The sequence below is a fragment of the Solanum stenotomum genome, chromosome 6, assembly GCF_019186545.1.
Source record: "Solanum stenotomum isolate F172 chromosome 6, ASM1918654v1, whole genome shotgun sequence".
In the NCBI taxonomy this organism is placed as follows: Eukaryota; Viridiplantae; Streptophyta; class Magnoliopsida; order Solanales; family Solanaceae; genus Solanum; species Solanum stenotomum.
In genome coordinates, this window is record NC_064287.1 from 55,377,427 (window position 1) to 55,405,277 (window position 27,851).

General features: G+C 33.6%; 1 protein-coding gene and 1 long non-coding RNA gene across 12 annotated transcripts in view; one reads left to right on the top strand and one right to left on the bottom strand.

Annotated features, from left to right (window-relative positions):
• LOC125866712 (putative disease resistance RPP13-like protein 3) overlaps positions 1-27,318 on the top strand; it is a 59,357-nt gene extending 32,039 nt beyond the window's left edge. For 3 of the 11 annotated variants that reach the window (XM_049547039.1, XM_049547041.1, XM_049547040.1), the window contains 4 exons: positions 3,641-3,942; positions 25,203-25,723; positions 26,486-26,900; positions 27,036-27,318. In XM_049547039.1, coding sequence (XP_049402996.1) covers positions 3,641-3,942; positions 25,203-25,723; positions 26,486-26,885 — 1,223 coding nt within the window. In that variant the 3' untranslated portion in view covers positions 26,886-26,900; positions 27,036-27,318. Of the gene's footprint in view, positions 1-478; positions 573-3,640; positions 3,943-4,098; positions 4,464-5,137; positions 5,407-11,947; positions 12,608-13,243; positions 13,358-24,145; positions 25,851-26,342; positions 26,401-26,485; positions 26,901-27,035 lie in introns of those variants that run through there. The other 8 variants (XM_049547042.1, XM_049547043.1, XM_049547044.1 and 5 more) reach the window with 8 other exon arrangements.
• LOC125866717 (uncharacterized) lies at positions 51-10,437 on the bottom strand. Its single transcript, XR_007446556.1, has 3 exons — positions 10,314-10,437; positions 4,895-5,178; positions 51-150 (listed from the first exon to the last, which is right to left on the bottom strand). It is a non-coding gene; the product is annotated as an uncharacterized LOC125866717 (long non-coding RNA).
• Positions 27,319-27,851: the final 533 nt, after the last annotated feature.

A 27,851-nucleotide genomic window follows, 5' to 3' on the forward strand; every position in this document is an offset into this window, starting at 1 on the left:
GCAAGCTACGGAATATACAGAACTTAGTTATTCATGATTTATGTCCATCTGGTTTAAGTTTGAGAACCCAGTTCCTACCATGGGAAGTTGTGAATATGCCTCAACTAAGACATATCCATACAAAAAAGTTTAGTCTTTTCATACCCCCACCTACATCACTAATTGCTGAGAGGGAGAATCATTTACAAACGTTAACCGGATTGATGCCCTCATCTTGTAATGAAGAGGTGTTTCTAAGAATTCCAAATTTGAAGAAGTTGGGAATTTTAATCCTTGATTATTCAGACACTATTCAGAAGTGTTATTGTCTTGATAATCTTGTACATTTAACTCAGCTTGAGAAGCTCAAAGTTGAGTTCAGAGAGAGTTATATGCTAATTTTCAGGTGGATGAGCGAAGATTGGATGGACCTTTCTTGGCTACACATTCCACATTGTGACAATTTCCCACCAAACCTTAAGAAGTTAACATTATGCAGAACACACCTACAATGGGAAGACATGAACATTCTCAGAAAATTACCTAATCTTGAGGTGCTCAAACTTAAACATCATGCCTTTCACGGACTAATTTGGAAACTAAGTGATGAAGACGAAGATGGATTCTTGAAGCTAAAGTTTTTACTTCTTGAGAACATGAATCTGATGCAATGGGAAGCAACAAGTTATCATTTCCCAAGCCTTGAGCACTTAGTTCTAACAGATTGCTATTTGTTGGAGCAAATTCCTTTCGACTTTGCGGAGATTCAGACACTACAGCTGATTGAACTACACGAATGTATGCGTTCTGTTCTTGTCTCAGCAGAGCAAATACAAGCGGAGCAACAAAGCTTGGGAAATGATGACCTCGTTATTCATGTGAACTCTATACGTGACTAAATATTAATCAAAAAGGTATAGATTTCTTATATTCATCATTTTCACTTATTTATACTATAAAAGGTGCTAATTACAATTGGTTTGTGCATTGCAGACGTAACGACTAGCTGATGGAGAGTACCATAAGGTATACTCAAGCAAATTTGCAGAAGTTCATGATCTTTCCTTCCTCTGTATTTTGATTTCCTTTTTTTTCAAATTCTAGAAAGTAAGTTAGTGAAATAGTCATGTTTCAATTTGTTTAGGACTGAGACGTAGTTTAGTGAATCTGATATCTATATACATTCATCAGAAAGAATGCATTACCTTTGGAATGTGTATATAGTTGAATAACTTCTCTTTTTATTGAAATTGATTCTATAAATCAGTTCTCCTCAACAAAACCTTTTCGTCCATACCAAACACATCTATACTTTAACAATTTATTGTGTTTTACTTGCTTCTTTTGTTTACAATAATGTTTTATCATTTGAATATGTTGACTGGGAAAATGAGAATGCGGTTTTGTTGCTTGTGCTTACCACTCAACTTTGACTTTAACGTGTTAAGGTTGTTGTTGGTAGGAATATAATACAAGATCAGAAGTGTTTGAAAACGCTTCTTTTTATTAAGAGGTTTGTGCTTCTATAATATAAGAGTTGAGTTGAGACCACTTGCTAATGTCATATCTATTGTCTATAAGAGTTGAGTTTGAGATCACTTGCCATAATGTCTACAGTCTACAAGAGTTTGAGACCATTTGGTATGTCATATTGCATATCGAATGTATTTAAGTTTAGTTAATCAAATAAAGAAGTGTTTTCTCTAACTATGATGATAAATTAATTATAATATAAATAATAGGTATGTATACGTATTTACCGTGGATCTGTCTATGCGCAACGCAGCTGGTTAACCATCGATAAAAATTTGACTTTAACGTGTTAATGTTAGGCTCAGCAAATACGTCAGGTGCTAAAAGTTGAAGTAGATGGGTTCAATGGCTGAGTTAAAGTCATTGGTGACGATCATAATTGTCAATGAAGTCAGCTATGAACCACAATGCCATAATCTGCATTTAGGCTGACCCAACAAATAATTACTAACACTTATCCCTTCTAATTTATTTTCTATCATTTTATTTAGTCTACTTAAATTTTTTATTGTTATTATTTTGAGATTTGAATTTGAAATCTCAAGATAAATTTTAGATTCCTAACCACCAAGCAATTTATATTCAAGGGATTGAATACATATATATTAAAAATTACTGTATATAACAATATAAAAATTATGAAGATCAAGTCAAAATCATCCAAGTTCAGAAAATACGCCACTAACGGCCCTCGAATCATGGATAAACCTTATGAGAGAGAGGAATCAAGGGATTAACAGATATGTACACACAATCTTGATGAATAAATTTATGTTTCTTCATATTTCATAATATTAAACTTGTTTATTGAAACCTAGTTTGAAAAGGATTTTCCTTTTTTGAAAATGAAATAAAATTGATATTCGAAAATATGATTCTATTTTTGTAATATTTCAATTTCAACAAATAAAACTTATCAAACTACAACTAAAGTTAAAGAAAATATGGCAACAAAACAGCAAGATACAAATCAAATGAAGCAACAATACTCGGCTACCTACTAACTTTCTAATCTAATCCTCAACTTTCACTCCTTCCTACCTAGGGTCATATCCGGAGTAAAACTTGTAGATTTTGAAATTACCTGACTACAGTTATTTTTCGAAGATATGTCTGAAAAGTGGCTCTCTAGTATGAATGTAGTTTGGGCAAGTTGTATGACTTTGGGTCTCTGACAAACTATTCCAACTTGCTTTTTGGTACAAGTCTTAAATACAATTTGAGTCTCAATCTGACAAATAATTCAATGAGCAAAACAAGAATTCTCACTTTTACCCTTCCACCATCCCCACGATTACTCTCTTGGAGAGAAACAGACACAAAGAGAAGACTTCTCTTTACAAACCCTTAAAAGTCTTGCATTCCCATCCATTACATTGCCTTCTTCTTTCATAAAGAATTGGTTTTGAGAATCTAAATCAACAACTCAGAACTTCCTCCTACTGTCCTGTTTAGTGAGAAACTAACAAACAGGATATGGCAGCGTATGAGGCTGTGACTTCACTTTTGCATACCCTGGATAATCTATCTCAAACTCATATTCTTTACAAAAAAGAGCAAACTGAAGTCCTCAGTGACAAGTACACCTTCCTTAAAACCTTTCTTGAGGATTTTACTAATATTTTCCATGAAGATGTAAAGATGAAGCATCTCGAAAGGATGATCCAAGAAGCTGCTAATGGAGTGGAAGATACTATTGACTCACATGTATATAATAGATATCCTTTTGTACAAAACATTCGAGTACGAAGTGAGGCTGATGCAATCTTCCATCAAAACTTGGAATATGCAATTGAGGAAATTGGTTTGATACAGAAAGAGGTTATGAAAAAGATAAAGGTCAACAAGTTCAACAGTAAAATCTCTCATTCAAGAGATACTTCATCTCAGATCCCTTTGGATAAAAGAGATGTAATCGTTGGACTGGATGAAGACTTGCTAAGGATAAAAGATAGACTCATCGTGCAATCATCAAGACTCGAAGTTGTCCCTATTATAGGGATGGGTGGTATTGGCAAGACCACGTTGGCTAGAAGAATTTATGATGATTCCTTGATTGCATACCATTTTTATGTTCGAGCATGGACAAATGTATCTCAAGAATTTGACACTAGAGAAATTTTTCTAGGTATTCTTCGCTCCATTGGCGTGGTCAATGATGAAGTAGAAAGAAACAGTACTGCTGAGCAATTGGCTGAAAGAGTTTATCGAAGTTTAAAAGGGAGGAAGTATCTTATTGTCCTAGATGATATGTGGTCTATCGAGGCTTGGCAGCATGTGAGGAGATCATTTCCAGATGATCATAATGGAAGTCGAATCGTGTTGACCACAAGGCTTGTAGATGTTGCATCTTGTGCTTGCTCTAGCAATTCCCTTCACCAGATGCGCTTTCTGAGTGTGGAGGAAAGCTGGACTCTTTTACGTGATAAGGTCTTTGGGAACGGTAGGTACCCTCCGGAATTGGAGAAAATTGGGAGGTACATTGGCCACCAGTGTCAAGGGTTGCCACTTGCAATTGTTGCAATTGGTGGACTACTTTCCAAGATGAGCAAGGAAACAAATTCTTGGGAGAATGTTGCAGAAAAGGTAGGATCACTTATGACCAGTGACACTATGGATTGCTTGAACATACTTTCTTTGAGCTACAACCACTTACCTCAGTACTTGAAAGCATGCTTCCTTTATATGGGAGTTTTTGCAGAAACTCGTGAGATTCCGGTCTGGAAGTTAATAAAGTTATGGATTGCTGAGGGCTTCGTCAAGAAAGTTAATCATAAAAATCTAGAAGATGTGGCAGAGGAAAATTTGAGGGAGTTGGTTGATAGAAGTTTGGTTTTGATGGGGAAGCATACTTCCCTAGGAAAAATCAAGACTTGTAAGATGCATGATCTCGTTCGAGATATGTGTTTGAGAGAAGCCCAATATGAGAATTTTATACACTTTAAAACAAGGTATGACCACGATGACCTTCCAGAAAACTTTAATCGTCTACGTCGTGTAGCTGATTTCAATAATTATGGATACAATGAAATTCCTAAAATGCCACTCACACGTTCTTTTTTCTTCAATTATCCATACTCTGTTTACTCCCTCTCACAGTCAAGCTTTAGATTACTTAGGATATTAGATGTTTGTTTTCCATGTTCTTTCTCTTGTAGTCAGTCCATATCAGAACTTGTTCATTTGAGGTATCTTGCTTGTCCGTCCTTCGATGGTCTTCTGCAATCACTATGCAAGCTACGGAATATACAGAACTTAGTTATTCATGATTCACCTCTATTTGATATACTTATGAGAAGCCAGTCCCTACCATGGGAAGTTGTGAATATGCCTCAACTAAGACATATCCATACAAAAAAGTTTCGTCTTTTCATACCCCGACCTACATCCCTAATTGCTGAGAGGGAGAATCACTTGCAAACAATAACCGGATTGATTCCCTCATCTTGTAATGATGAGGTGTTTCTAAGAATTCCAAATTTGAAGAAGTTGGGAATTTTAATTGATATTGTTTCATACCCTATTAGGAATTTCCTTGATAATCTTGTACATTTAACTCAGCTTGAGAAGCTCAAAGTTGTGGTCATAGAGTCTTTAGATCTAATTTTTACGCCGATTATCGGAGGTTGGGTGGACATTCCACATTGTGACAATTTCCCACCAAACCTTAAGAAGTTAACATTGTGCAAAACAAAACTACAATGGGAAGACATGAACATTCTCAGAAAATTACCTAATCTTGAGGTGCTCAAACTTAAACATAATGCCTTTCACGGACTAATTTGGATACTAAGCGATGAAGACGAAGATGGATTCTTGAAACTAAAGTTTTTACTTATTGAGAACACGAATCTGAAGCAATGGGAAGCAACAAGTTATCATTTTCCAAGCCTTGAGCACTTAGTCCTAACAGATTGCTATTCGTTGGAGCAAATACCTTTCGACTTTGCAGAGATTCAGACACTACAGCTGATTGAACTACACAAATGCATGCGTTCTGTTCTTATTTCAGCAGAGCAAATACAAGAGGAGCAACAAAGCTTGGGAAATGATGACCTCGTTATTCATGTGAACTATATACTTGAGTAAACATTAATAAAAAAGGAATACACTTTTTTTAAAAGCATAAAGAATATTTATTTTTTACTTGTTTCACTTTAGCAAATCAAAATCATAAAATTATTAATTGATTTTTTTATAATTGTAGCGTCTAATTCCGTTTGTATGCGCGCCAACTAATTCTATGAGATATTATATCTATTATTCCTCACCAACCATGCATAAAGTAACTTTGTTATCAAAGCTTCAACTGATAAGAAGAAATCATCACATGTTTCTAGTTAGCTATATCTAGAATTTGAATTTAAAATCCCATAATTTTCAACACATGACTTCATTGACCATCTTTCAAAAACAATATAAGATTTACATTTATTCTATCTTTTCTGACATGATAAATGAAATTACACTGAATACGTTGTTGTGATTGTTATATTGTCTTTGTGTATTTCTAAAGAGATATGGATGTGAGTGGGAACATCCCATGTGCATATGCTCAAGAAAAGGTAATTGAAAACAATGTGTATGAATTGTGCCTGGGACCAAAAGAAATATAGAATGGTCCCTCATAATGATAATGAGTGAAAAATGTGAGTTATATTATTTTAGAAAAATAAATAGGAATCTTTTAGGTGTTGAATTACAATTGGTTCTTGTCAATTTTTTTTGTCTTTTTTTTTTTTAAAAGAGAACATAAAAAACGACTAAAGATAGAAAAAGTTAATTACCAAAAAGAGAAATACCAAATAAACATACTAATTAATTCTAGATTAAGAAAATTAAAATATCATAATACTAACTTATTTATTGAAACCTAATTTGAAAAGGATGAAAATTATTCTTTCTTTTGAACATGAAATAAAATTGATATTCTAAAATATTATTCTATTTTTGTAATTTTTCAATTTCAACAAATAAAACTTATCAAAGTAAAACAAAAATTAAAAAAAAAAAGATCAACATAGTAGTGAAATTCCAAAAGTGGGTAATTCAAAGGTAGGATATAAGAAGTGTAACCAAAGTAGAATTGAAAGGAAAATAACGTCAATATATATCAAGATACATAAAGCAAATGAAATAACATGCAATAGTGAAAAATTAAAGAATAAGATTCTATGCGATTACTAATTAGTATTTACTAAATTAAAGAATAAGATTCTATGTGATTATTAATCACCGCTTTCAAACTTATTTGTACCTCTCATAAATATTTTACAATCAATGTCTTCAGACCTTCTTATTGGTACACTCATTCCTGCATCTCTCGATATATGTTCAAACTATTTCTATCTCGTTTCCTCATCTTAATCCTTGATAAAAAAGTATTTATCAGATTTCAATGCGGATATCAAATATCTAACACCGAATTAAGATGAAAAAGAAGAAAAAAATCCAAAGATGCTGTTTTTATTCCTGCCACATAGACTATTGGGTCAGCCATAAAAATATCTTCGTTAGCTGGCTGATGACGTGGACTTCCTCTGGTGGCAGGTTCAAGTCTCTAGATATTTTCACCTCAAAATATCCTTCAACCACGTGTCGACCAAACTCTTTTTGCCATCCAAACACCTGTAAACTACCGAAATGCCATTGACTATCAATACTAGTTTGTATTTTTTATTTCTAAATTCTAATAGTATACTATTAGTTCTTACTATTTTTTATTTCTATAGATAATAATGAAAAGTTACACTTTTAAGATCCACATTTTTTTTTATATATTGATAGCGTTATTAAATACTTATGAAATAAAAAAAAACTTATTACTCTTTTTTGAACTAATTAAAAGGAAAAAGGTATTGTATATAAATATATATATTAAAATAGAGCGATTATTATTTTATCATGATTATTATTTACAAAATATAGTAAGTAATTGTTCGATTTTGGATTCAAATACCTTCTTTTACTCTTTTAGTATGTTTTCCATTAATTACTGCTTACTTATTATAAGTTGCTAGAAAGTGACACGGCTTGGACAACATGTCTACTTTAGAAGCCAGGGATAGTTTTATCTTTCTTTGTGCAATTACACATGTCCTTGATTGATAAAAATATGAAAGACTAGATTTACCCTTACTCCTCTATTATTATTTTTTTGGCAATTAACGAATTTTATTAATTACCATAACCATGAGAAATTATTTTACATTTAACCCTTGTCAAAGACAAAATCCATGAAAAACAATGTCACAACTATCAACGAAATGTGATATCTAATGTGAATTGTAGAGTTTTTAAACCATCGAGTCTTTAATTGCATATTACGCTCGAAGCTATTAGGCCAATGACATATATTTGTTGGAGCGTCACACATCACATTGCATCTCCGCTAAAACGCTTAAAGAAACTATCAACTAAATATAGACATAGCAACAACTATAGCCTTCAATATGCATTTTTGTGCATTCTTAATATTTTCATATCATTAAATACAAAATATATACCTAAAATTGAGGAATCAATTATACATAGTACTAGAACTAGAATACTTATTCTTAGGCCACTTAAATATATTTTTAAGTAGCTAGAACAGCTAATTAACCACTAATATAATCCTATGTTCCTTAATCCTAGTATATAATTCTACTTTAAATATAATCAGTAGGTCAAGTGTGATAATGACATCCATAATTATCGTTTATCACACTCCAATTTAATAATAATGTACCCAAAATAATAAATTAACATTGAAGCATAACTATGGCCTATGGGTTCTCAATACAAGAATATTCTCTCAAACAGGTATATAATTTTTTTATAAATAGTTCTAGTTTAAAGCATAGTTACAAAACGTAAATATAATTTACTTATTTTTGAAACATAACTATAATTATTGTATCAGGTAAAAGAATTGTATCATGCGGATATCAATTACATCAACAACTGATTATATTCAAACAACAGGTATCATCCGTATCAAACGGATATCAACGCATACTATATCAATTGATAGGTTCAATCTTTATGTTTCTATCATCAGAATTCATTATACTTTTAAAATTACGAATTCAAATATTTTAATATTAAAACACATATGTCTATGCACGATATCAGAACCTAGTATTAATCCAGTTCTTACATCCCCCCCCCCCCACCCACACACACACACATTGAAAATATCTTACTTTCGGTGTGAACTATGAATTAAATTTCAAAAAATAGCAATTCTAAAAAAGATTATTTAATTTTGTAAACAATAATAGTTTCAAATTCCATAGCAGAAACTCCAGTACATTGTCATAGAGTAAAACTTGTAAAAACAACAACATATCTAGTGTAATCTCACAAGTGAAGACTAGGGTGATAGGATGTAAACAAACCTTATCCTTACCTTTGTGGTGTAGAGAGAGGTTGTTTTCGATAGACCCTCGACACAACAATAAAGAAAAGAATTTGAAGCATGGTAGCAAGAAAATATGACAGCAAAACAGTAAGATACAAATCAAATATTGAAGCAACAAGTAGTAATGCACATCGAAGAAAAAGAAATAAAGTGAAACAATACTTGGCTACCAACTAACCTTCTAATCTAATCCTCAACTTTCACTCCTTTCTATATAGGGTCATATTCGGAGTAAAACTTGTCGATTTTGAAATTACCTGACTATAGTTATTTTTCGAAGATATGTCCGAAAAGTGGCTCTCCAGTATGAATTGGGTCTCTAACAAACTATTCCAACTTGCTTTTTGGTATAAGTCTTAAATACAATTTGAGTCTCAATCTGACAAATAATTCAATGAGCAAAACAAGAATTCTCACTTCTACCGTTCCACCAACCCCACCACTATTCTCTTGGAGAGAAACAGACACAAAGAGAAGACTTCTCTTTACAAACCCTTAAAAGTCTTGCATTCCCATCCATTACACTGCCTTCTTCTTTCATAAAGAATTGGTTTTGAGAATCTAAATCAACAACTCAGAACTTCCTCCTACTGTCCTGTTTAGCAAGAAACTAACAAACAGCGATATGGCGGCGTATGCTGCTGTGACTTCACTTACACGTTATGAGGATCTTCCAGAAAACATTAGTTGTCGTCATGTAGCTGTAGCTGTTTTCCCTAAGTATACACACATTGAACTTTCTGAATTTATGCCACTCACACGTTCTGTTTTCTTCAAAAGTCCATACATTTTTTATTTCTTCTCACAGTCAAGCTTTAGATTACTTAGGATATTAGATGCTTGCTTTACATCTTCTTTGTCCTGGGGTCAGTCCATATCCGAATTTATTCATTTGAGGTATCTTGCTTGTCCGTCCTTCGATGGCCTTGTGCAATCAATATGCAAGCTTCGGAATTTACAGAACTTAGTTATTCATGATTTATGCTCATTTGCTTCACTTATAACAACCCAGTCCCTACCATGGGAAGTTGTGAATAATTCTCAACTAAGACATATCCATTCAAAAGTTTTAAGTCTTTTCATACCCCCACCTACATCAATAATTGCTGAGAGGGAGAGTCACTTACAAACGTTAACCGGATTGGAGCCCTCATCTTGTAACGATGAGGTGTTTCTAAGAATTCCAAATTTGAAGAAGTTGGGAATATTAATTGTTGATGATTCAGACACTATTAGGAAGTGTTATTGTCTGTATAATCTTGTACATTTAACTCAGCTTGAGAAGCTCAAAGTTGAGTTAAGAGAGAAGGGTCTGATAATTTATACGCAGATGACTGAAGATTGGTCTATCTCTTCGAGGCTACACATTCCACATTGTGACAATTTCCCACCAAACCTTAAGAAGTTAACATTGTGCAGAACAAACCTACAATGGGAAGACATGAACATTCTCAGAAAATTACCTAATCTTGAGGTGCTCAAACTTAAACTTCATGCCGTTCTCGGACTAATTTGGAAACTAAGCGATGAAGACGAAGATGGATTCTTGAAGCTAAAGTTTTTACTTATTGAGCGCATGAGTCTGAAGCAATGGGAAGCAACAAGTTATCATTTTCCAAGCCTTGAGCACTTAGTCCTAACAGAGTGCTGGAGCTTGGAACAAATTCCTTTCGACTTTGCGGAGATTCAGACACTACAGCTGATTGAACTACACAAATGTAAGCGTTCTGTTCTTGTTTCAGCAGAGCAAATACAAGCGGAACAACATAAGATCTACATTTATTCTAGTTATCTATATCTAGAATTTGAATTTAAAGTCCCATAATTTTCAACTCATGACTTCATTGACCATCTTTCAAAAACAACATAAGATCTACATTTATTCTATCTTTTCTGACCTGATAAATGAAATTACACAAAATACGTTGCGATTGTTATATTGTCTTTGTGTATCTAAAGTGATATGGATGTGAGTGGGAACATCCCATGTGCATATGCTCAAGAAAAGGAGATTGAAAACAATGTGTATGAATTGTACCTTGGTCCAAAAGAAATATAGAATGGTCCCTCATAATGATAATGAGTCAAAAATGTGAGTTATATTATTTTAGAAAAATAAATAGGAATCTTTTAGGTGTTGAATTACAATTGGTTCTTGTCTATCTTTTTCGTCTTTTCCTTTTTTTAAAGAGAATATAAAAAAAATACTAAAAATAGAAAGTTAATTACCAAAAAGAGAAATACCAAAATAAACATACAAATTAATTCTAGATTAAGAAAATTAAAATATCATAATACTAAACTTATTTATTGAAACCTAATTTGTAAAGGATTTTCTTTTTTTTGAAAATGAAATAAAATTGATATTCTAAAATATGATTCTATTTTTGTAATTTTTCAATTTCAACAAATAAAACTTATCAAACTAAAACAAAAATTACAAAAAAACAATGTAGTAGTGAATTTCCAAAAGTGGGTATAAAAAAGGTATGATATAAGAAGTGTACCGTAACCAACGTAGAATTGAAAGGTAAATAATGTTAATAAATATCAATAATAGTTTCAAATTCCATAGCAGAAACTCCAGTACATTGTCATGGAGTAAAACTTGTAAAAACAACAACATATCTAGTGTAATCTCACAAGTGAAAACTAGGATGATAGGATGTAAACAAACATTATCCTTACCTTTGTGGTGTAGAGAGAAGTTGTTTCCGATAGACCCTCGACTCAACAATAAAGAAAATAATTTGAAGCATGGTGGCAAGAAAATATGACAGCAAAACAACAAGATACAAATCAAATGAAGCAACAAGTAGTAATGCACATCGAAGAAAAAGAAACAAAGTGCAACAATACTTGGCTACCTACTAACCTTCTAATCTAATCCTCAACTTTCACTCCTTCCTATGTAGGGTCATATCCGGAGTAAAACTTGTAGATTTTGAAATTACCTGACTATAGTTATTTTTCGAAGATATGTCCGAAAAGTGGCTCTCTAGTATGAATGTAGTTTGGGCAAGTTTCATGACTTTGGGTCTGTGAAACTATTCCAACTTGCTTTTTGGTCCAAGTCTTAAATACAATTTGAGTCTCAATCTGACAAATAATTCAATGAGCAAAACAAGAATTCTCACTTCTACCCTTCCACCAACCCCACCACTATTCTCTTGGAGAGAAACAGACACAAAGAGAAGACTTCTCTTTACAAACCCTTAAAAGTCTTGCATTCCCATCCATTACACTGCCTTCTTCTTTCATAAAGAATTGGTTTTGAGAATCTAAATCAACAACTCAGAACTTCCTCCTACTGTCCTGTTTAGCAAGAAACTAACAAACAGCGATATGGCGGCGTATGCTGCTGTGACTTCACTTTTGCATACCCTGGATAGTCTATCTCAAACTCATATTCTTTACAAAAAAGAGCAAACTGAAGTCCTCAGTGACAAGTACACCTTCCTTAAAACCTTTCTTGAGGATTTTACTAATAATTTCCATGAAGATGTAAAGATGAAGCATCTCGAAAGGATGATCCAAGAAGCTGCTAATGGAGTGGAAGATACTATTGACTCACATGTATATGATAGCTATGTTTTAGTACAAAGCAATCGAGTACGAAGAAAGGCTTATACGATCTTTCATCAAAACTTGGAATATGCAATTGAGGAAATTGGTTTGATACAAAAAGAGGTTATGAAAAAGATAAAGGTCAACAGCAAAATCTCTCATTCAAGAGATACTTCATCTCAGATCCCTTTGGATCAAAAAGATGTAATCATTGGACTGGATGAAGACTTGCTAAAGATAAAAGATCGACTCATCGTGCAATCATCAAGACTCGAAGTTGTCCCCATTATAGGGATGGGTGGTATAGGCAAGACCACACTGGCTAGAAGAGTTTATGATGATTCCTTGATTGCATACCATTTTTATGTTCGAGCATGGACAAAGGTATCTCAAGAATTTGACACTAGAGAAATTTTTCTTGGTATTCTTCGCTCCATTGGCGCAGTCAACGATGAAGTAGAAAGAAACAGTACTACTGAGCAATTGGCTGAAAGAGAAAGAAACAGTATTACTGAACAATTGGCTGAAAGAGTTTATCGAAGTTTAAAAGGGAGGAAGTATCTTATTGTCCTAGATGATATGTGGTCTATCGAGGCTTGGCAGCATGTGAGGAGATCATTTCCGGATGATCATAATGGAAGTCGAATCGTGTTGACCACAAGGCTTGTAGATGTTGCATCTTGTGCTTGCTCTGGCAATTCCCTTCACCAGATGAGCTTTCTGAGCATGGAGGAAAGCTGGACTCTTTTACGCGATAAGGTCTTTGGGAATGGTGGTTATCCTCTGGAATTGGAGAAAATTGGGAGGTACATATGCCATCAGTGTCAAGGGTTGCCACTTGCAGTTGTTGCAATTGGTGGACTACTTTCCAAGGTGAGCAAGGAAAAAAGTTCTTGGGAGAATGTTGCAGAAAAAGTAGGATCACTTATGACCAGTGACACTATGGATTGTTTGAACATACTTTCTTTGAGCTACAACCACTTGCCTCAGTACTTGAAAACATGCTTCCTTTATATGGGAGTTTTTGCAGAAACTCTTGAGATTCCAGACATTCCGGTCTGGAAGTTAATAAAGTTATGGATTTCTGAGGGCTTCGTCAAGAAAGTCAATCATAAAAATATAGAAGATGTGGCAGAGGAAAATTTGAGGGAGTTAGTTGATAGAAGTTTGGTTTTGGTGGGGAAACATACTTCCCTAGGAAAAATCAAGACTTGTAAGATGCATGATCTCGTTCGAGATATGTGTTTGAGAGAAGCCCAATATGAGAATTTTATACACTTCAAAATAAGGTATGACTACGATGATCTTCTAGAAAACATTAGTTGTCTACGTCGTGTAGCTGATTTACATAACTATACACGCATTGACCCTTATAAACCTTATAAACTTATGCCATTCACACGTTCTGTTTTCTTCAAATATTCATACTGTTTTTTTAACCGCATACAGATGAGCTTTAGATTACTTAGGATATTAGATCTTTGCTCTACATCTTCTATCTACTGTAGTCAGCCCATATCAGAACTTGTTCATTTGAGGTATCTTGCTTGTCCGTCCTTCTGTGGTCTTGTGCAATCACTATGCAAGCTACGGAATATACAGAACTTAGTTATTCATGATTATTGTTCATGTTTAAATCCGTATAAGTTCGATATGAGAACCCAGTCCCTACCATGGGAAGTTGTGAATATGCCTCAACTAAGACATATCCATACAAAAAATTTGAGTCTTTTCATACCCCCACCTACATCAATAATTGCTGAGAGGGAGAATCACTTACAAACGTTAACCGGATTGATGCCCTCATCTTGTAACGATGAGGTGTTTCTAAGAATTCCAAATTTGAAGAAGTTGGGAATTTTAATTCTTGATAATTCAGACACTATTCAGAAGTGTTATTGTCTTGCAAATCTTGTACATTTAACTCAGCTTGAGAAGCTCAAAGTTGAGTTCCAAGTGAATTCTCTGCTCTATCAAAGGATGTGGAGCAAAGGTTGGGTGGACCTTTCTTGGCTACACATTCCACATTGTGACAATTTCCCACCAAACCTCAAGAAGTTGACATTGTGCAGAACAATCCTACAATGGGAAGACATGAACATTCTCAGTAAGTTACCTAATCTTGAGGTGCTCAAACTTAAAGATCATGCCTTTCAAGGACTAATTTGGAAACTAAGCGATGAAGACGAAGATGGATTCTTGAAGCTAAAGTTTTTACTTCTTGAGAACATGAATCTGATGCAATGGGAAGCAACAAGTTATCATTTTCCAAGCCTTGAGCACTTAGTTTTAACAGGTTGCTGTTACTTGAAAAAAATTCCTTTTGACTTTGCGGAGATTCAGACACTACAGCTGATTGAACTACACAAATGTATGCGTTCTGTTGTTGTTTCAGCAGAGCAAATACAAGAGGAGCAACAAAGCTTGGGAAATGATGACCTTGTTATTCGTGTGAACAGTATATATTTTGGTTTAGAATTATTTACACGTGCTAATTACGATAGGGTTGTGCAACTTTCTAGAGGATGGAGAGTAAGGTATGTATACTCAAGCAAATTTGCAGAAGTTCATGATCTTTCCTGTCTGTGTATTTCGATTTCTTTTTTTTTCAAATTCTGGGAAGTAAGTTGGTGAAATAGTCATGTTTCAACTTGTTTAGGACTGAGACTTAGTTTAGTGAATCTATATCTATATACATTCATCAGAAAGAATACATTACCCTTAGGTGTTTCTTTGTTTTGCTCGTTTTAACTCTTATCTATACTTTAAACATTTTTTTGTGTTTTACTTGCTTCTTTTGTTTACAATAATGTTTTATCATTATGAATATGTTGACCTTTAGTCAATTTTATTTTTTCTTTAGTTCAAAACAATATAATTAAAGAGACGTTGAAAAATTCCAAATACGTGAAACGTAATCTTCTCTTTATTTTGCTTTGCTCTTTCGATCTTAATTTATATAACATATTTCGCTTTTTAGTATGTCTCAAAACAAATTACTACATTTTCTAATTTGTATATATATTAAAATTGTGGATATCATATTTTAGTTATGATGTTATACTTTAGTTAAAGAATATTTCTTTTTTAATTGTTCACTTTAGCGAATCAAGATAATAAAATTATTAATTGTTTTTTTTATATAATTGTAGCGTCTAAGTTTGTTTGTATGTGCGTCAACTAATTCTATGATATACTATATCTATTATTGCTCACCAACCATGCATAAAGTAACTTTGTTATCAAAGCTTGAACTGATAAGAAGAAATCATCACGTGTTCTTGGGTAGCTATATCTAGAATTTGAATTTAAAATCCCATAATTTTCAACACATGGCTTCATTGACCATCTTTCAAAAACAATATAAGATCTACATTTATTCTATCTTTTTTGATCTGATAAATGAAATTACACTGAATACGTTGTTGTGGTTGTTATATTGTCTTTGTGTATCTAAAGAGATATGGAAATGAGTGGGAACATCCCACGTGCATATGCTCAAAGAAAAGGAGATTGAAAACAATGTGTATGAATTGTGCCTTGGTCCAAAAGAAATATAGAATGGGAAGACATGAACATTCCCAGAAAATTACCTAATCTTGAGGTGCTCAAACTTAAAGATCATGCCTTTCGCGGACTAATTTGGAAACTAAGCGATGAAGACGAAGATGGATTCTTGAAGCTAAAGTTTTTACTTCTTGAGCGCATGAGTCCGAAGCAATGGGGAGCAACATGTTATCATTTCCCAAGCCTTGAGCACTTAGTTCTAACAGATTGCTATTTGTTGGAGCAAATTCCTTTTGACTTTGCGGAGATTCAGACACTTCAGCTGATTGAACTACACAAATGTATGCGTTCTGTTCTTATTTCAGCAGAGCAAATACAAGAGGAGCAACAAAGCTTTGGAAATGATGACCTCGTTATTCATGCGAACTATGTACGCGAGTAAACATTAATCAAAAAGGTATACACTTTTTTTAAAAGCATAAAGATTTTTTATTAGCTAGATTCCTTCGAAATCTGAAAATGATTTTTATATTCATCATTTTCACTAAGGTGCTAATTACAATTGGTTTGTGCATTGCAGACGTAACGACTAGCTGATGGATTATTGTGGCATGCGTAAAAGGTAACAAGTAGCTAAGCGCTCAGGGTAGTATGCCTGTAGAAAGAAACTGTGTGAAATGTAGCTGGCAGAATCAATATAAAGAACTGAACTATGTATATTAGCATTCCAATTTCATTGGGTGTGCGCCAGCGTCAGATCCTCCAAAAGGAGTGCATTTTTGGAGGGTTTTCCACGGGTGCCACATCATTTTTAGAAAGTTTGAGTGACATAGATTGCTCCTCATTTGTCTAAACCGAGATTCAAGAACTTAAGAAGAGCAACAATTTTGATCAAAATTTAAGTTAGTGGAGCATATCGAAACTATATGTTACATCAATGACACCTCATAGCTATGTTGCTCAGACCTCCAAAAATGTTGCGGCAACCATGTCGGATCCTCCAAAAAAAGCATAGCTCTAGGAGGATCAGACACACACCTAACAATATGTTTGAAGAGTTTGAGCAATATTATAGTGAGTTCTTCTACTAAGCCGTTAATCTTGACTCTTTGAACTGTCTTATAGCTGACAAGAGACGTATAACGCTGTCCATGGTAGAAGAATTATGTATCTTTACATAACACTGGTTATGTGCGTCTCTATACTAATGGTTTGTGCACTATAGAAAGACAAAGGGATAACCTGTAAAAACTGAAAACCAGTGATCATTCCACGAACATCAACATTGCTATAGGTAATATTCTGGAGATCAAGAATTCCAATAAGTTTCTCGTTTCCTATTTCTCTACCATTGAACGAACTGAAACGAGCACAAAGGAGGTCCAAGTTAGAAACAGAACCATGATTCTCAGTATAAAAAACATATTTCGATAGACGAATAGCTGAGGAACACGTGAGTCGAAGTTACAAAACCTCCAAAAGCTAAATTTTCCAGGTTACATTATACTATAGTGTCAAATCTATTGCATCAGATAACAGGAGAGACGTAATTCCTCTGTACTTTCTTGTTAAAACAATCATCTTCATTAGATAGCGTTTACCTCACTAAGCAGTTTATTGTTATCACCATATTTTGGACAAGAACGAGAAGAAAGTTTCCTTCATTACTTCGCGCCTCATTGAAAAGACAGATAGCAGAGCGACTAAAACAACACAATGGAAAAGTAGCACGTAAAAGGATCTACAATCCCAAAAAAGCACACTCAGAACAAGACTCTTCATACAATATTCTAGTCAAACATATGCATTCATTTCTCTCAAATCACAAGTCACAAGCAGTTGTAAATAATATTAAACTTTCTAGTGCAACTTCCCTTCACAAGTCTCAAGCAGTTGTAAATGATATTAGTTATACATAGCATAATACCAAAAAGAGTGACAAGATATTAGTAAAACACAAAGCTAATGCATGCATTATTTTTTCTAATACATCCTACCATACGACCCCATACTCAAAACAGACACTTCAATTTACACAAAACAAAGTAAATGTTAAAAACTTTACAAGTTATCCCTCAAGTGCAACTTTCCAAATGGTCAAAGAGAAACACGGCTGAATGAAAATGATACCTTGCAATTGTTTTGTCTAGTAGATGAACCACATATTCTGCATAAGAGGCGAATGTGTCAATACTAACACTATAGTTAAAGAGTAATCATTAGCATCCTATAGAAATGGAGAGACTATAACATCAACATACCCAGTGAAATCCCACAAAGTGGGGTCTAGGGAGGTTAGAGTGTACGCAGACCTTACCACACGAGATTGTCTAATTAAACTTGACCAATGGCCCATTAGCAGGACAATAAAAGATAAAAAGGCATCATTGAGAGAACCAACCAGAATATTTCTCATAAAAAAAACACAAACAAGATAAACAGTCATGGACTAGCCAAGAACAAGAACATCAAAAAAGAACTGTTACTCTTAAGGGAAAAAATAATTTACTCTTGAATTGTACTTGATCCTTGGAAGGAAAATGTTTGCTAAGTTTGATTATCACAACAGGATACCCATTCTTGGACAATCCCTGTAAATAAACTTTTTCAGCTACTGATTCATCTGCAACTTCAGAATCAGTGATGTACCCAAGTGGAACCATCTCAGCCCTCCATTTTTTCCACTGACAAAACATCTTAGCAGCTTTCTCTGAGTTCATTGATCTTGCAATCAAGAACCTCATCAATGTCTTCTCTCCATAACTCTACAACAACAACATCAACAACAAAAAACTGATTATCAGTACAAAGATTTCAACTTTACACTAAAATAGGAAAAAATGGAGCATTTTCTTTCGGCATAATACATAAATATATCCCTTTAAGTCCATTTCAACTAGCATCTATACCCTCAAACTTTTGATAGACAGTTAAATTTATATGAAGTGACATAATACACGTAGGAGGCTACACAGGACACTAAATTGTCACGTACGACATCACATAAGACTAATATACTTATTTGTTTAATTTTATATACATTTAAGTGTCTGGTTAAACAACAAGTTTTTGTATTATGCATTTTCTTTTCTAAAGAAGAACTGATTATTAGTACAAAGATTTGAACTTTACACTACAAGAGGAAAAGGGGGTCATTTTTTTTTTAAAAAAAGAACTGATTATCAGTACAAAGATTTAAACTTTACACTAAAATAGGAAAATGGGGGTCATTTTTTCTCACTTCAGTGGAAGAACCAAGCTTTTCAACTGATTTCCTCATTTGTGTCAATGCAATTTCTTGATTTCTGTCCATTTTCAGTTTCCTTTTCCCCCCAAACTTCAAAAGAATGATTTTTATGAAAAGAGAAGACAAATAAATACACAAAGTGAAATTTTTTTTATAAAAAATAGGGAACTTAAAAAGTGTCAAATCAAATAAATGGCAATTAATGGCCGAACTATGTATAGATGGACCAAGTTATGGAATAGAAGGGAAGAGATAGTTTGGTGCGGATATTTTGTTTTGATTTTTTCTTCATTTGATATATTTCAAGTGCGTATTAAAATCCAACTAATTTCGACGGCAGGTAGATGTATTGTTCCATATCAAATGTTTTTTAATATACAAGATTTGAATTCGAAATTTTAAATTAAGGAAGAAACATTTTGTTCACATCCTTTGGTGATAATTTGTTTATTTATGAATTACCTTTATTATTAATTTATTATTGTTATTAATATTATAAAATTTATTTTATTTAATAATAGGATAATTTGTGAAATAAGCTTAAACATTGTATGGAAATAATCTAATTTATTTTGAGATTAAGATATAGTAGTTTTTATTATTGTTGTGCTAGCAAAGACATCGAGTACTTTATCCAATTTGTAAGAGTGAACAATATTATAATTTGTAGGTGTTTGAACATGTCACGATTTCAAATTAATTCTTGGATATATAATTTGAAATTATTATTTCAAATTCCAAATTATCTAAAAAGTATGAATTGAAATCTCAAATCGTGATTTTTTTTAAAAGAATAATTAATTGTTTTTATTGTTGACTAGTATTATCAGTAATTTTTAAAATTGAACAAAATATATTACTAGCTTTTAGGCTTAAATAAGTCAAACCTCATTGATCACTTACCTAAAAATTTAATTTATTTATTAAAATTATTAATGACTAACTTTACGTTTTCAAGTCTACCATTGGCGCTATTAATAGGAGTTCTAATACATTAGCCTATTTTTTTCCTTACTCATTTAACATGCAATATGAGATACACAATAATACCTCTGGGAATTATTTATTTTACCTTTTATATAAGGTAATAATTCCATCATTTTAATATAAATAGTGAGACAAAATAATATCGAAATTAGCTAATACCTCAAATCAAAAAGTGCATAAAGTTAATTTCAAAACATTTATTTATCTTTTCTTTTACCTGTTGTAAATTTGTGATACTTTTTCCCTAGTAAAAATGCCTCACTAGAAGTCTAGAATGTAACCCATTTAATATTAATACTCACTCTATCTCATTTTTATACGAAGGTGTTACAGTTTGGAGAGAGTATTATTTTTTACTAAAATCTCATATATTTTTTTTCAAATTTTAGACATTAAGTATATGACTTATACTTTTCATATAGTTTTCAAATATGCAAATATTATGTTTAGAAAGTTTAAATCAATACATACCACAAATGGCAATAGAAGAAAACAACAGCATTGATATCACGGTGATCCCACTACAACAAATAAATGATTTTGCGATAATTATTGATAATGTTGTTGGAATCTTGAATTTTCACAGAATTTGTGATTTTAGCTTTGAGTTTACCTTGTGGTAATCTCCTTCAACTCATCATTTGTCTGCAATGCATAAATTAATTGTAATTAGCACCTTTTATATATAAATATATGACAAAATGACCAAAGAATATAGTTCAATCATCTAATGTTAAAAATATTTATCATAGAAAAGAGTAATTAAAATGTAAGAAAAAATCATTCAAAAGAAAAGTTATTTGACTCTATACACTTTCCAAGGGTAATTTGTATAGTTTTTACTTTTATCCTAGAGATAATGGTAAAAAACAAACGTGAACTATGATCACTCGTCGCGGGTTTCACATCTTATCTATCAGATGTTCCATTTTCTTACCTGAACTAAACACACCTAGTTGAGTGTGTTTTACTACATAGAGTGTGTGATAGTTGAGGTAGCAAACGAGAACAACTGATAGTTGAGATGTGAAAACTTGTGAAAAAGTGATAGTTTGTTGCTTCCCATTGCTTCAGATTCATGTCCTCAAGAAGTAAAAACTTTAGTCGCGAGAATCCATATTCCTCTTCATCGGTTAGTTTCCAACTATGTCCGTGAAAGGCATTGATCTTTAAGTTTGAGCACCTCAAGATTAGGTAACTTACTGAGAATGTTCATGTCTTCCCATTGTAGGTGTGTTGTGTACAATGTTAGCTACTGAAGGCTTGTGGGAAATTGTCATAGTGTAGAATGCGTAGTCGATGAGAGATGGGATCCTTAGATAAGAAGGTATGAGGGTTGAGGACAGCGGCGGAGCCAGAATTTTCAATAAGGGAATTCAAAATCTGAACCTTGGGATTGAAACCCTAGTTGAACCTTGCTAACTGAAATTTAGATGTAGGGCATGAGGAAGACTCATTCCCTCACTATGATAGCCTTATATGGAAGAACGAGAGTTCTTAAAGAAAGCTTGATGGAGATGCTTGAAACCCTAGGTTGTTCTTCTTGATCCTTGCTCTGAGTCTTGGGAAGAGTTTGAGAGTACTTCTAAGGTAGAACGCTGATAACGACCCTAATTGAGTTCCACAATGTCGAGGTTTAATTTAGGCTTAGAAAGATTGACAAAAGATTTAAATATCCTTAATTAATAATTGTTGATTTCTTTCACGAGGCCTAACTATGGCTCGTGGATTCCATCCGTGGAATCCAGGCCAAAATAGGAGTGTCAGAAGAGTCCAGCTTTCCGTCACGCTCAGGAAACACATTTGGTGAAGAGGATTACCAGAGCTAGCACAAGAGGCAACATCTACAAGCCTTGTGGTCAACACGATTCGACTTCCATTATGATCATCCGGGAAAGATCTCCTCACATGCTGCCAAGCTTCGATAGACCACATATCATCTAGGACAATAAGATACTTCCTCCCTTTTAAACTTCGATAAACTCTTTCAGCTAATTGCTCATAAGTATTGTTTCTTTCTACTTCACAGTTGACTAAGCCAATGGAGTGAAGAATACCAAGAAAAATTTCTCTCGTGTCAAATTCTTGAGATATATTTGTCCATGCTCAAACATAAAAATGGTATGTACTCAATGAATCATCATAAACTCTTCTAGCTAGTGTGGTCTTGCCAATACCACCCATCCCTATAATGGGGACTACTTTGAGTCTTGATGATTGCACGATGAGTCGATCTTTTATCTTTAGAACCTCTTCATCTAGTCCAACAATTATATCTTTTTGATTCAATGTGAACTGAGAAGAAGTACAATATTGCTGTGTAACACTTGATTGTGAGATTTTGTTGTTGAACCTTCTGACCTTTATCTTTTTCATAACCTCTCTTTGTATCAAACCAATTTCTTCAATTGCATATTCCAAGTTTTGATGAAAGATCGTATAAGCCTTTCTTCATTCCTGCCTGCTTTGTCCTTCGTATGAGCTATCATATACATGTGATTCAATCATATCTTCCATTCCATGAGCAGTATCTTGGATCATTCTTTCGAGATGTTTCATCTTTTTATCTTCATGGAAAACATTTGTAAAATCCTCAAGAAATGTTTGAAAGAAGGTCAACTTCTCGCGGAGGATTTTAGTTTGCTCTTTTTTGTAAAGAATCCAATGATCAGTTTCCGAGAGTTGATCTAGGCTTTGCAAAAGAGAAGTCACAGCAGCATACGCCGCCATATCACTGTTTGTTTCTTACTAAAACATGGAAGAGTAAGGAGTTCTGAGTTCTTGATCAAGATGCCCAAATTAAAGTCAATTCTATATGCATTTTTAGAAAGAAATGAAGGGTACAAATATGTTTTTTTAAGATTCAAGTTGGAATAAACAACACAATATAGTTAGACTGAGAAATGATATTCAATATACTTTTGCAGGTATCCATCAAGTTGGAATAGTTTAAATCAGATGAGTTCAAAAGTTTGGCACCATACCCAGTGCAATTCCGCAAGTAGGGTGTGCGGAGGGTAAAGTGTACGTAACCTTGTGAAGGTAGACACACTATTTTAAGTAGACTATCGGCTCAAATAACACATATAAAAATCAAGTTTGGAAAGGAAATATAGTAAGAAAAAGTCATGCTAAAAATAACCCAGAAGAGAATAGTAACAAAAAAAATATATTATGGTAATTAAAGAATAAAACAGTAGGAAAGTAATAGTAACAAAACTAATAAGGAAAACCTAAGTTGCACTCTTCACTTTTGGATCTGACCTCTACATCTGCACCCAAGTGTGAGCTAACGATAGACTTAATTTGTTAAATAACTCAATAATATGGAGCCCAAATGTAATTTTCTAACTTTGTTTCTTTTTGTATTTCTTTCCACAAAAATATTGAACTTTCAACTTCACACATAAAATAAATGTTAAATTTGTCTTACCTTCCCCTCCAAAATAACCTCTTCTAAAATGGCACAAATGAAGAAATTGCACTGACCCAAATGAGGAAATCAGTTGAAAAGCTTGGATCTTCCACTGATGTAAGAAAAAATTGAGTCCCCTTTTCCTCTTTTAGTGTAAAGTTCAAATCTTTGTACTGATAATCAGTTTTGATTGTTTTTTTTTTAAAAAAATTACCCCATTTTCCTCTTTCAGTGTAAAGTTCAAATCTTTTTACTAATAATCATTTTTTTTTTTGTAGAGTTATGGAGAGCAACAGTTATGAGGTTCTTGATTGCAAGAGAACTTCTTTTCTCTCATAGAAAAGTTTCCTCTTTCTTTTTCTCAATACACTGCATTTTTGTTATTGTTATTGTTGTGTTGTTGTGGGTTAGTACATAAATGTTGATCTTGTTTGTGCTTAGTTATTATTTCAAAAAGTCAACCTTCTTCTTGATTCCAATCTTTTTCTCAATACACTGCCTTCTTCTTTCATAAAGAATTGGTTTTGAGCATCTAAATCAACAACTCAGAACTTCCTCCTACTGTCCTGTTTAGTGAGAAATTAACAAACAGCGATATGGCGGCGTATGCTGCTGTGACTTCACTTCTGCAAACCCTGGATAATCTATCTCAAACTCATACATCACATTCTCTTCTTTACAAAAAAGAGCAGACTGAAGTCCTCAGTGACAAGTACACCTTCCTTAAAACCTTTCTTGAGGATTTTACTAATATTTTCCATGAAGATGTAAAGATGAAGCATCTCGGAAGGATGATCCAAGAAGCTGCTAATGGAGTGGAAGATACTATTGACTCACATGTATATGATAGACATGTTTTAGTACAAAGCAAGCGAGTACGAAGAAAGGCTAATACAATTTTCCATCAAAACTTGGAATATGCAATTGAGGAAATTGGTTTGATACAAAAAGAGGTTATGAAAAAGATAAAGGTCAACAAGTTCAACAGCAAAATCTCTCATTCAAGAGATACTTCATCTCAGATCCCTTTGGATCAAAAAGATGTAATCATTGGACTGGATGAAGACTTGCTAAAGATAAAAGATCGACTCATCGTGCAATCATCAAGACTCGAAGTTGTCCCCATTATAGGGATGGGTGGTATAGGCAACACCACACTGGCTAGAAGAGTTTATGATGATTCCTTGATTGCATACCATTTTTATGTCCGAGCATGGACAAATGTATCTCAAGAATTTGACACTAGAGAAATTTTTCTTGGTATTCTTCGCTCCATTGGTGTGGTCAACGATGAAGTAGAAAGAAACAGTACTACTGAGCAATTGGCTGAAAGAGTTTATCGAAGTTTAAAAGGGAGGAAGTATCTTATTGTCCTAGATGATATCTGGTCTATCGAGGCTTGGCAGCATGTGAGGAGATCATTTCCTGATGATCATAATGGAAGTCGAATCGTGTTGACCACAAGGCTTGTAGATGTTGCCTCTTGTGCTTGCTCTGGCAATTCCCTTCACCAGATGCGCTTTCTGAGCATGGAGGAAAGCTGGACTCTTTTACGCGATAAGGTCTTTGGGAATGGTAGTTACCCTCCGGAATTGGAGAAAATTGGGAGGTACATTGGCCATCAGTGTCAAGGGTTACCACTTGCAGTTGTTGCAATTGGTGGACTACTTTCCAAGATGAGCAAGGAAACAAGTTCTTGGGAGAATGTTGCAGAAAAGGTAGGATCACTCATGACAAGTGACACTATGGATTGCTTGAACATACTTTCTTTGAGCTACAACCACTTGCCTCAGTACTTGAAAACATGCTTCCTTTATATGGGAGTTTTTGCAGAAACTTGTGAGATCCCGGTCTGGAAGTTAATAAAGTTATGGATTGCTGAGGGCTTCATCAAGAAAGTTAATCATAAAAATCTAGAAGATGTGGCAGAGGAAAATTTGAGGGAGTTGGTTGATAGAAGTTTGGTTTTGATGGGAAAGCATACTTCCCTAGGAAAAATCAAGACTTGTAAGATGCATGATCTCGTTCGAGATATGTGTTTGAGAGAAGCCCAATATGAGAATTTTATACACTTCAAAACAAGGTATGACCATGACGATCTTCTAGAAAACATTAGTTGTCTATGTCGTGTAGCTGATTTCCATAAGTATACAGACAGTGGACTTTCTAAACTTACGCCACTCACACGTTCTGTTTTCTTCAAATATCCATACTTTATCTGTTCTGTCTCACCGTCGAGCTTTAGATTACTTAGGATATTGGATGTTTGCTCTACATCTTCTTTCTGGTGTAGGAAGCCCATATCAGAACTTGTTCATTTGAGGTATCTTGCTTGTCCGTCCTTCAATGGTCTTATGCAATCACTATGCAAGATACGGAATCTACAGAACTTAGTTATTCATAATTCACATCAATTTGGTTTGATTATGAGAACCCAGTCCCTACCATGGGAAGTTGTGAATATGCCTCAACTAAAACATATCCATACAAAAAATATTAGTGTTTTCATACCCCCACCTACATCACTAATTGCTGAGAGGGAGAATCACTTACAAACGTTAACTGGATTGATGCCCTCATCTTGTAATGATGAGGTGTTTCTACGAATTCCAAATTTGAAGAAGTTGGGAATTTTAATTCTTGATGAATCAGGTACTATTCAGAAGTGTTATTGTCTTGATAATCTTGTACATTTAACTCAGCTTGAGAAGCTCAAAGTTGTGGTCAGAGAGAGTTTTCTGCTAATTTTTAGGCCGATTAGCAAAGATTGGGCTATCTCTTCGTGGCTACACATTCCACATTGTGACAATTTCCCACCAAACCTTAAGAAGTTAACATTGTGCAGAACAAAACTACAATGGGAAGACATGAACATTCTCAGAAAATTACCTAATCTTGAGGTGCTCAAACTTAAACATCATGCCTTTCACGGACTAATTTGGAAACTAAGCGATGAAGACGAAGATGGATTCTTGAAGCTAAAGATTTTACTTCTTGAGAGCTTGTATCTGAAGCAATGGGAAGCAACAAGTTATCATTTTCCAAGCCTTGAGCACTTAGTCCTAACAGATTGCCGGTACTTGGAACAAATTCCTTTCGACTTTGCAGAGATTCAAACACTACAGCTGATTGAACTACACAAATGTATGCGTTCTGTTATTGTTTCAGCAGAGCAAATACAAGAGGAGCAACAAAGCTTGGGAAATGATGACCTCGTTATTCATGCGAACTCTATACGTGAGTAAACATTAATCAAAAAGGTATACATTTCTTAAAAGCATAAATATTTTTTATTAGCTAGATTCATTCGAAATCTGAAAATGTTTTTTATATTCATCATTTTCACTTATTTATACTATAAAAGGTGCTAATTACAATTGGTTTGTGCATTGCAGACGTAACGACTAGCTGATGGAGAGTACCATAAGGTATACTCAAGCAAATTTGCAGAAGTTCATGATCTTTCCTTTATTTGTATTTCGATTTCCTCTTTTTCAAATTCTGGGGAGTAAGTTAGTGAAATAGTCATGTTTCAACTTGTTTAGGATTGAGACGTAGTTTAGTGAATCTGATATCTATATACATTCATCAGAAAGAATGCATTACCTTTGGAATGTATATATAGTTGAATAACTTCTCTTTTTATTGAAATTGATTCTATAAATCAGTTCTCCTCAACAAAACCTTTTCGTCCATACCAAACACACCCTTAGGTGTTTCTTTGTTTTGCTCGTCTTAACTCCTATCTAAACATTAACATTTTTTTTGTGTTTTACTTGCTTCTTTTGTTTACAATAATGTTTTATCATTTTGAATATGTTGACTTTTAGTCAATTTTATTTTTTCTTTAGTTCAAAACAATATAATAAAAGAATAAATTATAATAATAAAATTTATTTTTCACTTTTATTTATTTTATTTAGATTTATCCACAACATGCTCAGTAAAATCTTATAAATGAGATCTCAAAAGGTTAAAATCTATGCAGACCTTATCATTGCTTCATGAAAGTAGAGAAATTGTTTCTAAAAGACTGTCGTCTCAAGTGCAACAATCTTGATATAAAGGAGAAGAAGACAATGAAGAGAGATCGAAAAATGAAACAGTGCAAAAGTAACTAGAACAACAATAAAATCATGTGATAATCGAAATGCTATAAACAACATATTAGGGTAGATTAGTATTAAAAAATAATAATAAACAATGATAAA